This window comes from Barbus barbus, assembly GCF_936440315.1.
Source record: "Barbus barbus genome assembly, chromosome: 43".
Taxonomy (NCBI): domain Eukaryota; kingdom Metazoa; phylum Chordata; class Actinopteri; order Cypriniformes; family Cyprinidae; genus Barbus; species Barbus barbus.
The window spans coordinates 17581771-17593784 of record NC_136721.1 but is presented as its reverse complement, the minus strand read 5'-3'; the positions used below and the strand labels follow the sequence as shown (position 1 = coordinate 17593784).

At 36.9% G+C, this 12014-nt stretch overlaps 1 protein-coding gene across 2 annotated transcripts in view; it reads left to right on the top strand.

The window, feature by feature from the left end:
- LOC306862845 (receptor-type tyrosine-protein phosphatase alpha-like) overlaps positions 1 to 12014 on the top strand; it is a 29804-nt gene that overhangs the window by 5669 nt on the left and 12121 nt on the right. Inside the window, exons 2-13 of one of the 2 annotated variants that reach the window (XM_079405867.1) lie at positions 6587 to 6633; positions 7581 to 7659; positions 8274 to 8669; positions 8830 to 8847; positions 9318 to 9402; positions 9687 to 9760; positions 10060 to 10196; positions 10392 to 10482; positions 10624 to 10700; positions 11460 to 11496; positions 11593 to 11690; positions 11888 to 12007. In XM_079405867.1, coding sequence (XP_079261993.1) covers positions 6613 to 6633; positions 7581 to 7659; positions 8274 to 8669; positions 8830 to 8847; positions 9318 to 9402; positions 9687 to 9760; positions 10060 to 10196; positions 10392 to 10482; positions 10624 to 10700; positions 11460 to 11496; positions 11593 to 11690; positions 11888 to 12007 — 1233 coding nt within the window. In that variant the 5' untranslated portion in view covers positions 6587 to 6612. The remainder of the gene's footprint in view (positions 1 to 6586; positions 6634 to 7580; positions 7660 to 8273; positions 8670 to 8829; positions 8848 to 9317; positions 9403 to 9686; positions 9761 to 10059; positions 10197 to 10391; positions 10483 to 10623; positions 10701 to 11459; positions 11497 to 11592; positions 11691 to 11887; positions 12008 to 12014) is intronic. The other variant, XM_079405868.1, reaches the window with a different exon arrangement.

The following is a 12014-nucleotide window of genomic DNA, read 5'->3' as shown; positions in this document are numbered from 1 at the left end:
TTACAAAAGATTTGTATTTTAAAGAAAACCAGTTCGAATGGAGCATAATTAGCTTGTTGGGTTAAAATAATTTCTTAATATGAAATTCGAATGCCATGGCAACTAGATTAGACTGGATAGAAATTGAAATCTACACACTAATACACACTATACTATAGTCACGCAATGCTGATGTTGTTATCATTAATAATTTGAGAAAAAAGTGTAACAATAATAATAATTTGCATGGTTTAATGTGATATGAGCTAAACGATCTTTAGATTAAATCACCATTGGTAGCGTGGTGTATTGTAATGCGCTTTTCCTCAGTTGGTCAGAACAAACGTGGCAGATTTGTTACTTGTTCAGATGTCAATATCTGGTGAAAATAATTTTTTGTGACCCTGGACTACAAAACCAGTCTTAAAGGTGCCATAGAATGCATTGATACAGTATTTTAAATTGTTCTCTGATATCTACACAGAAGGTATGTGGCTTAGGTAAGGGCAAAAAATCTCCAGAAACGATTTTACATGTCCATTTACAACCCTAGGATTTCTCCCTAGAATGAAACGGTCTGTTATTGGCTTATTTGGCAGGGTCATGAATAATAATGAGCTCTGCTCTGATTGGCTGTTTCACAGTGCTGCTCAATGTTGAGCTCTGCTCTGATTGGCTGTTTCACAGTACGGCTCATCAGCAAGAAGGAAGCACAGGGAGGAAAATATATATTTAAATACTTTCTCTCGCAGTTATATCGTCGGGTAATTATACTGTATATAAAACGCGGGCATCAGGGAGCCGTTATTAATATGCGAGGCATTGAAACTGCTTTTGAAGGATCCATCGATCGCGTTATAGTTTCACTTTCAAGAGACACGATCACACAAACTATGTTTGCATTATGGAGCAACAGTACTTACCACACATTTCACAAGATCAGATGCTTGTCAGTGGTGCTCAGGATCTGTAAGTCATTCGCCATCATCCTCATCTCTCCTTACTGAGAGTGAAATCTTATGTACTGTAACAGGCTACCGCTAGCAAGGAGCTAACCATGTCCCTTTAGTGGCTCGCGTTATTTGCTTTCTGTGCCTTTCTGAATACAGACACCAACCCATCCCTGCACTTCACACCCCCTGCACGGCCTGGAACATAACATTTATTGTGTTATTTTCGCTGTTGTCCGCGCTTGTTTATTTACAATACCTGCAGAGCTTCTGATGGTTCGGCCGGCTTAGAACAAGGGCGGGTTTATGCAAATGTTGGGGGCGTAGTGATCCCGACTGTTGCATCACAGTCGGTGTTATGTTCTGATTCACCTGTTTTTCAGTGGTCTTTTTTAATCACGAGATTTACATATGAAGGAGAAAACTATGGTGTTTGAGGCTCACTGTATGTCATTTCCATGTACAGAACTGTTATTATTTAAATATGCCAGGGTAAAGACAGTTTTTCATTCTATGGCACCTTTAAGTGTCAGTTTTTCAAAATTGAGATTTATACATCATCTGAAAGCTGAATAAATAAGCTTTCCATTGATGTATGGTTTGTTAGGATAGGACAATATTGGAATCTCATGGAGGCAAAACTTACGGACTGCAGCTTTAAGAAACTATTGTTATATGCTGATTTGGTGCTTAAACAATGCTTAACATCATCTTTGTAAAATGTTACTGTGTAAAATTTTTGTAACATTATTAAAGTCTTTACTGTTATATTTGATCAGTTGAGTGCATCCTAGCTAAAAAGCATTAATTAAAAAATATATATTAACCACAAACCATTTTTGAAAACATTTTTTATAAACTTATTTTCTTTCTTAATTTCCAATATCGTTGTCTTATTTTACCATACAAAAAATAAATCACATTATGGAAGTAAGTGTTATCACAACAATGGAATATCATTTACTTTCAAGTCTAAAAAGGAACTATTTCAAACAGGATTAACTATTCATGATATATAATTTGTTTTTATGAAAGATAATGATATTTAAAACAATATCATAGAGCTCAAATTAGGCCCAGGAACTGCCATACCTGCCAAACCAAGATAGAATCTCACAAAGGTCCAATTTTGGTGAACTCGTCAAAAAAAGTAGGTATTGCCAGGCCAAGACAGAACCTCTGTTGCTGATTTTGGTGGGAAATATGTGAATTAGAAGTAAACATGGTAAACTGTGTTCATCGGAGTCTGTTTTCTGTTTCATGAGATCAGCATTTTTGGTCTGAATTTACTAGAGAATGAAAATTCACCTTAAGCTATTTTGTAATCCAGTAATTGGATCCCTCTTCTGAATGATTCGCTGGAAGCAGTGCTCGGGAAGTTTTGCAGGAATGGTGGGTTGTGTGTGTTGTGAAACACTATCAGGGTTCTTCTTGTGACGGCGGCGGATGCAGTGTCATCTTGCCTGTCCGCTGGGCTGTCCCAGTTTAAGGGAGATGAAGAGGGGCATTGAGATTATTCCTGTCACACTGCACACTCCTCCAGGGTGCAGAGCAGTGTATTAATAAACTGTGAATGGGGACAGACAGATAACCATTATCTCTCCTTAGGAAATGCTCTCCGGCTATAGAAAGGACCTCCATTGCATTGATCCTTGACCCGATCTCAGCTGCAGTGTACACTGAAAAACAAATTGGTGTTGAAGTTTTCATTCAGAAATTGCTAGGAAATTTCACAAAGAATTGGCCAGTAACACATTGAATTAAACGTGGAATAGAAGCAGAAACACTGAGATTTTTTTGTAAAACATACTCCGTTGCACTGCACTTCAGAAAATCATTATAGTGTATAAAGAGTGTGTTTGCAACTCTTTATTTTCTGAAAATTCTGGTTTCTAAAGACATACAGAATGTACGCTACACCTGTTCACTGCCTGACAGGTTGGTAGTTCATAAAATAGCTGTATTGTTTATTGTGATGGTTTTGCCATACTGTGTAAAGAATGTAGAAAGAGGGAAATGGCAGTCTTCTGACTGGTTTATTTTCTATTGATATGCCCACAGGCTTGAGACAGGCTGAGCAGAAGTGTGTGTTAGTGTAGCATGACCGCTCTGGTATGTTTAGGACTGAACAATTAATCATAGTCATCAGTTTTGCCAATTTCAAGATAGGGAAGTGTTCAGTACTTCATTCAGTCAACTTTGTGGCATGTTTTTATAATCCTGATTGGTTAGAAAAGCAATATCACACCTGTATTGAGGTTTGGCGGATGTATGCATCACAAATGAAATGGGGAAAACTAGCACACCAGAGGGATTTTAACAGAATTATCCATCAAGATTCAAATTGAATTCAGCTAATATGACTTTGCAATGTATTTTGCAGTATTCTTTTCCTTCTTCATTTCAACCATAGGATGCATTCTTGTTGCTCAAACAGTCAACCTTTGCACTGGCAGTGCCAAGGTCATGGGTTCGATTCCCAGGGAACACATAACTGTTTAAATGTTTTCCTTGAATGCAATGCATAGCTATATGCTTCTTGAGCCCAAAATCAGCATATCAGAAGAATTTCCACAGGATCCTGTGACCCTGAAGACTGGAGTAATGATTCTGAAGATTCAACTTTGCATCACAGGAGTAGATTACACTTTAAAATATATAAAAATAAAAAGTTATTTTAAATTATAATTATATTTCACAATATTACTATTTTACTTTTGATCAAATAAACACAGCCTTGCTGTGCATAAAATACTTTTTTTTTTTTTAAATGACACAATTTTTTCAACGGTAATGTATGTTGCTTCTTATGAAGACTAATATGTATGTATTAGTGCTGTCAAATGATTAATCGCATCCGAAATGAAAGTTTTTATTTACATATGTGTGTAGTGTGTATATTTATTATGTATATTAAAATAAACACACATACAGTATAGATTTAGAAAATATTTACATGTCTAAATTTATATTCCTATCATTTATATTATATATAAATTTATTTAATCTATAATCAACTTTTTTTTCTTAAATGTATACATGCATATGTGTGTACGCACTTAAAAATAAATGATGTTTATTTGCATATGCATATTTGACCGATTCAACTCAAAGAAAAATTATGCAACGGCCTGGCACTTTTCCAAAATACTGTTTTGCTTTCCGTGATGTGTTAGTTAGGTGAGGGTGTGGCGGTTTTTGGGCTGAATGACGGATCTGGCAGGCAATCAGACAGGCGGTGAAGGAAGGAAGGAAGCAATGTGCTCTCTTGGGTTTACGGCTTTCCTGCCAACTACAGAAAGAGAGATGGGAACTGATAGAGTTCAACGGGGAATGTATAGAGCAGGGGAGGAGAGCCGAGACCATCTGTCTCTCCCATCTGTAGGATTTCTGCGGGCTCAGCCAAAAAAAGCTCAAATCGTTTCAGATTTGCCCTCCACCTGAAGAATGCTCAGCCATGTGCATGCTTGGCCTTTAAACAAATTATATTTGACAACGAGCTTCTAGAATTCGTGTGGTTGGCAGTAGAATAACAGGCCTGTGAACGGATGCTGTGGCGAGGCTGATTTGATTAAATTGTCAGAGATGGATGTGACTGTGAGTGTAACTTCTTTGTATGGAAATGGTCAGCTGTTTGCATTACCTAACTGCGGATTTCCATCCAAATTAACGCAGGAGGGACATAGATTTACATGTAGCCATTCATAGTTCAAAATTAGCTAAGGCAGCATGACAAACTGAAATGATAGCGAACAAAGAAAAGTCACTGTTTGGGAAAAATCCCTGACATGATGCTATCACGCTGTTTGTGGTTGCAGGGCATCGATGCACCGTTGCTAAGGTGTTCTGAGTGGTTTTTGTGTTCAGTGATTGCTAGGTTATTTCTTACGGCTTCAGGTTACTCCTTCAGTACACACTGTGGTTTGGGGGTTAGTAAATTTTTTTCCTAAATGAAATTAATACTTTTATTCAGAATGTGTGCATTAAATTCAACAAATCTGTTAATTTGTACATTCTATTGATGAGTCTTGAAAAGCAATTGCATCACGTTAAGCACCACAACTATTCAGCATTGATGATGATAATAATAAGAAATGTTTCATGAGCAGCAAATTAGCATATTAGAATGATTTCTGAAGGATCATGTGACACTGAAGATTGCAGTAATTATGCTGAAAATTCAGGTTTGCGGTCACAGAATAAATTACATTTTCAAATGTATTAAAATAGAAATCAGTTATTTTAAATTGTGTATTATTTCACAATTTTACTATACTGAGATTTTCTTCCAAACATAAAAATAGTCAGTTTATGGACTTTTTTTTTTTTCCTTTTTTGCCATTTTTTTCAAATCCCTAACCCCAACGATACTACGATACTGATAGTTCAGAAATGAGTAGGAAAAATAACATGGTTTGGAATTTGGCATCACACAATTAACCAAGACAACCAGTTAAGTTGTTTGGCTTACATGGCTTGTGCCCCAGAAAACAGGGTTGTAATTGTGGGCATCTTGACACCAGTGATTATATAGATGCAATGTAGATGTGGGAGAAAATGGAACTGAGAACCATATTTTGTATAAAGGCATTGCTTTTAAAGAGTGACACTACAGTTGCAAGCAAAAATGGCTAAAATCAATATTATTACTATAATTTTTCATGTATTTTTTTTGGAAAGGAAAGCTTTGTTGATTGAAAATATACATTTTAATTCTAAATATTTTGTATATATTTATAGTATAAATATATAATGCATCATTTTTAGTGCTAGCACCAGTGACAATATTGGCAGGGTCAGTATAAATCTGAACTACTGACCCCACTGGGCTGGCAGACAAAACTCTTATTGTTGAGCCCTGTAAGAGTTTCGAACAACATGAGGGTTAGCAAATAACAGTTTTCATATTTTGGATGAGCTATTCCCATATGAAAGGTTTCTTTTATACAAGTCTCCGCAATGCCATTATTCGAATTGTGGTGTAATTATTGAAATTCTCATGTAAGCAGCTCAGACCGACTGATCCACTGAAAGCTCTTGACAGATTATTGGGCATGCCTCCTGATGTTTGGATGATAGGGTACGTTCCTAAGAAGAAATTGGAAGCTGATTGGCCCCGTCTGAAGAGCAGCGGTGCCATGGATGCTCTTGCTTGATCAGTGGCAGACGGGCTGGATTATTTCAGGGTCTGACCCTTTAGATTGGCACGAGGATTATCGCGGTTTAGTCAGTGAGACACTGTTGAGATTACAGCATGGGTTAGCGGTCAACCTGCTACACTCTGGGTCTTGGCTTCAGATGCTGTAATTTATATTTTCACTCCTCACATCAAACCATCTCACAACTAAGAGCTTAATGCCTTCGGACCAAATCCTCTGGCAATCTTCTGGATGAATAAAGACACTTGGATGTTGCCTGTCTAGTATCTGTTGCTCTTATCAAGATACATGGCCATGTGTGCTGCTGTTTTTTGGCATGTGTAGAGCGGATATTCCCTTGTATATCTTTTCCTAATTGCAATGTCCAATCTTTGTCAGTTTTTTTCTATTTTGTTGTTTTAAAAAGAGGGTGTTTGTTTTCATGAATTTAAACCCCAGTCTAATCAGACTGTATCACTGAGTTTTAATAAGTTCTCCTTTTCTTTTTTTCATCTACAGGAGATCATTGTGCGAATGAGTGAGTGATGCAGGTTTCGTTTCTCCAGGTAAGTCTATTAATTTGATCCTTGACGATCACAGAGGTTCCCATGGGGACAATCCTTTCTAAAAAAAATAAATAATAATAATTGGATTTTGGTCGTGCTGTTCAATAGTTGAAGGGATAGTTAATCTAAAAAATAAAAAAATGCTTATAATTTACCTACCCTCAGGCCATCCAAGCTGAAACTGTTGTCCTTAGTGATTCATAAAATTCAAGTCAACAGCTACCGTCATTATTTACAACAGTATTACAGTCTGATTTGGTGAACTTTGTTCATTCAGTTCACTGAAAACAGCCAGTTCAGAAGAATGATTAATTCACGGACTGGACTTCACTCTGGACTGTTTGTCTGAGGCTATGGATTACAGATAATAATGTTGTAAATAATTGCACAGACTGATTGTTGCGCTTCATAAGACCTCAATGTATCATCATGAGCCATGGGTATTAATTTTGTATTGCCTGTATATTCTTTTTTTTTTACCCTCAAGTGATGGTAGCTGTTGACTTGCATTTTATGAATCACCAAGTTTGGCGTTCAACAGGTTCGACTAAAAACATTCCATCAAATTCCTCCATCTTGCAAAATTTTGGCTTGTGCTTCTGTAACCAAATCTGAATTTCTTTTCCCATGTAACGCAACAGCCATAGCACCCTCTGGCTCAGCCTGCTACAGTAGCTACGTCACAAACTTTCGCTATAGCTTGAGTTGGAAAGATATTGACGGATCTCTAAATGTTTGGTGGAGCACTAAATATTTTCATGGGGCCTGCATGGGAGGCTCAATTCACACTATAGGGGGAGACAAACCCATGAATGGCATACTTATAGTAGTCAATGGACAATAATCTTGGTTAAGAGAAAGTATTTTGATGCAAAATAGTGTTCATTTATAAGACTGAAACATGGCATAGATTGCTTTTGGCTCATGATTTGTTTACTCTGTTTCAGGGCAGTATGGGTGTGTATCCCCTGCTCCTGCTACTCCATGTGGCCTTCAGCACGGCCCAGACACTCTCTGGCCCTTCAGGTAAGGCATCTTTATGGAACACAAAAGCCTTGGTTAATATAATCGCCTTGACTCCATTAGAAAAAACAAACTAATTGCCCTTAGAAGGTCTAGTTATTCTTTGGTGGATGCATTTCCTGCAGTCACTTTTACCCCAGATTGGTCTTGGCTTGTGACTTTCAGTAACTTATTATTAAAATTACTAAGGAGTGGTCTGGAGGAGATGGCATTTCCTCACACACCTAATTTTGTTTTGTGAGATACTCAACTTTCACCTGTTAGAGTTTGGGGTTGGGAAGAATTTAAAATGTTGCTGAAAGAAGTCTCTTATGCTCACCTAGGCTGCATTTACTTGATCCTAAATACATTAAAAAAAACAGTAATATTTTGAAATATTTTTACAATTTAAAATAACCATTTTCTATTTAATATAATTAAAAATGTGATTTATTCCTGTGATGCCAAAGCTGAATTTTTAGCATCATTACTCCAGTCTTTAGTGTCACGTGATCCTTCAGAAATAAATATAAATATGCCGAGTTGCTGCTCAAAAAACATTTCTTATTATTATCCATGTTAAAATTTTGTGCTGCTTGATATTTTTGTGGAAACCATGATATATCTTTCTCTCTCAGGTGCAGTCCTGACCGCCAAATCTACACACCCTCCTCCCACATCACTCTCCATAGTCACCCAGGCACCCCCATCATCCACCCCATCTTCTGCACCATCCCCTGAACTTGTTGTAACAACAGGACTCAATGACTCTGCAGGTGTGGTGACACCAGAGGTTTCCACAGCCCCTCCAACTGTGCTCGTCCCTACCGAGGCACCAGCCGCCCCCCCAACCCCATCTGCTGCATCCCCGTCCCTCACCACCCTCAAAACTGGAGATGGCAAGACTACAGTTTTGGCTACAGCAGAGCCCCCTACACCTGATCCGACACCCACTCAGTCCACTTCAGATCCTGAGTCAGACACCCTGTCTGCCCCTACAGATGCCACTACAGCTGACATCAGCAAACCACCAGGTATCATTTGCGTTTTTGTTCATTTTGAAACAGATTGAGCCTTTTTTTTTTTTTATCCTAGTCTTTTCCAACTATTTGTAAAGAACTGTTTACATTTTCCAGTGTGTTTTTGTCGTTATAATCTATTGCTGTTGTGTCTTTCTGTTTTTCTCATGTAAAGAAGATGATGGTGGGCAAGGTAAGTTTCTGTTACTATTTTCACTCAAATTTTCATGCAGAATAAAGTTTTTTTTTTTTTTCTCAAGTGGCCATCTATTACACAACATGTTAAGAGTTGCTTATACATTACCAAAGGAATGAAGAATTAACTAGTGGTCAACCAAAATGAGGCTTTTTAAATGGCTGTTGGTAAAATATGTGACCCTGGACCATAAAACCAGTCATTAGTGTCAATCTCAATTTCAATTACTCTCTATTTCTTTGCTTAATATCCGAATGATTTTTGGCATAAAAGAAAAATGGATCATTTTGACCCATACAATATATTTTTGGCTATTGCTCTAAATATACCCCAGTATATCATGACTTTTTTTTAAGTATTATACTTTTTAATATTTAATTGATTTTAATTGTTAGTTTTTTTAATGTTTTTAAAACAGTTCTATAATTGTAACTGCAGTTTAACAACTCCTTTTGTCCTCAACTCAGATGACACAGCGATCATGGCAGTGATGGTTGCCCTGTCCTCTCTGCTGGTCATTGTCTTCATCATCATCGTCCTATATATGCTCCGGTGAGCCCCAGTATTCAGAAACGTTCAGCTGTTCATTCAGTACAGAAAGTGCTCACAACATAGATTCCATTTTTTTTTAAACTACATAAAGACAAAGATATAAGTTACAAGCAAAGCACAGAAGAACCAGCAAACACTTGTACTGTCATAATAGAACAGATGAGAGAAAGCGTTCAGAAAGCTCCATTCATCAGGAAACGTACAACGGCAGCAGGAGGCCACAGGACTGAATTATCCAGTTACCATGGTAATGATTGGCTTTTTGTTCCACTCCATTGTGGCAGGTTTAAGAAGTACAAGCAGGCAGGGAGCCACTCCAATTCCTTCCGCCTGACCAATGGCAGAGCTGACGACACAGGTAGGAATAAAAGACAGTGACTGTTCTTGGGAATTTTTGTCTTTAAAAGTAGCAAATATTTTGAAGTTAACATTAAAAGACTTTGTTGGATGCAATACTAGTGTCAGCTTTTTATTTTACATCTTGAGTGATTTGTGTATCACATGAGAGCTTTTTGCCTTGAATTGTACTGTGTTGCCCCCTACTGGTTGTCCCGAACACAACATGGATAAAGGACAAATTGCAAGTCATTCTTAAAATATTTACAAAAAAAAATCTTCCCCATTCCTTACACCTCTTTTCCTTGCACCATCTCTCAGAACTTCAGAGTGTGCCGCTATTGGCCCGCTCTCCTAGTACCAACAGGAAGTACCCGCCCCTTCCTGTCGACAAGCTGGAGGAGGAAATGAACCGCCGAATGGCCGATGACAATAAACTCTTCCGGGAAGAATTCAACGTATGTGCACAAACACACATAACCATAGTGCTCCAAATCATGAATGGACAGACTCGAAATTTCACCATCTTTAGAATGACACAAAAACATGGCATCTAAAATACATAATATGCATTTGTGGTGTTGGTGTGTATCTCCTCGTCATGCTTTCAGCCCATGGGAACTTGTAGGATTGACTGTTTCTTTGCTCTGCAGGCGTTGCCTGTATGTCCCATTCAGGCCTCATGTGACGCTGCCTCGAAGGAGGAGAATAAGGAGAAGAACAGATATGTCAACATCCTGCCCTGTAAGGCTTTCCCACAACTTATCTCCAAACCAGAGCTGATAAAGCATGCTTTTATCAGAGCTACAAAGGAGTTCATTATGTGAAAATGGCTGTAATAAATAACCCTATAATCTCTGTTTTATTTTTTACACCTTTTCTCAGATGATCATTCTAGAGTGCATTTGACTTCTCTGGAGGGAGTTCCTGACTCAGACTACATCAACGCTTCCTACATAAATGTAAGTCCACAAGCGCTAGTCATAAGGAGGAGGAGTGCACTGTTACTAAAATTTTGGCTGATAATTTTTATTTTAAAATTTTATACAATTTTGTTTAAATTAATAAAAAATGAATCCCTAAAACAGAAAATTAGATTTTTTTTTAAATGCCACAAGTCAATTTTTGAATGGTGTTACTTTCATATTATTATTTTATATATTATTATAGTATTTGTTGATATTTTTAATAGATTTTTGTGTTTATATATTCAGTTTTTATTTTAGTTTACATTTTTAATAATTTAGTAATGTGCTTATTACAGTGTCTTATTTTTTGTTTGCTAGTTTTCTATTTGGTTTTATTTTATTTATTTTTTAATCTGAGTTTTAGTAATTTTACTAATTCAGTTAGATGCCAAGGCAACCTTTTTCATTTTAATTTAAATTTAAGTTGAAAGTTTTAAATCTAATATTCATATTTTATTTTATTGCAGCTTTATTTCAATTCTAAAAAAAATATTTTGATCAATTTAATTTTAGTTTCGTTAATAATAAAACACTGAATGTGGACCAGAAACCAGATTTTTTTTCTTCTGATCTTTAGTGTTTTTAAAATTTTATTTTAGGTGTTATAAAAAATAGAAATATATAAAAAATAGGGGATATGAGCATGTATGCTTAAATTCTTAATAAGAATCCCTTATAAGAAGCGTTAAAAAAAAAACAGGACCTTGCCACTTTTTGCCACTTCGCATTTTTTACAATCTTTTTTTTTTTCAGGGATACCAGGAGAAAAACAAATTTATTGCCGCACAAGGTAAAAATGTCTTTAATTAATGACTTTCATAAATGTAGAGATACTTTTGCATTTATTAATCAACAAAAAAGCTAAACTCAAGATTGTTCATCGCAGGACCAAAAGAGGAAACGGTCAATGACTTCTGGAGGATGATCTGGGAACAGAACACTGCCACCATCGTCATGGTAACCAATCTGAAAGAGAGGAAAGAGGTAAATGCCACAAGAAATCTATTAGATGTAGTCTAGTGTCAAAGGAGTAAGTAAGCTGATCTTTGATTTTACAGCCTCAGCTCTTATAGCAGTCTCACGTAATGGATTTAGAGTGCAGCTTTGAGCTGGATGGCCATTAATAAAGATTCATGATCACTGCGGCGATTATTATGATAGATTGTGCTTCATATCCGCAGTGTAAATGTGCTCAGTACTGGCCCGACCAGGGATGCTGGACCTACGGAAATATCCGCGTGTCAGTGGAGGACATGATGGTTCTGGTTGACTATACCATCCGCAAGTTCTGCATTCAGCAGGTAGGAA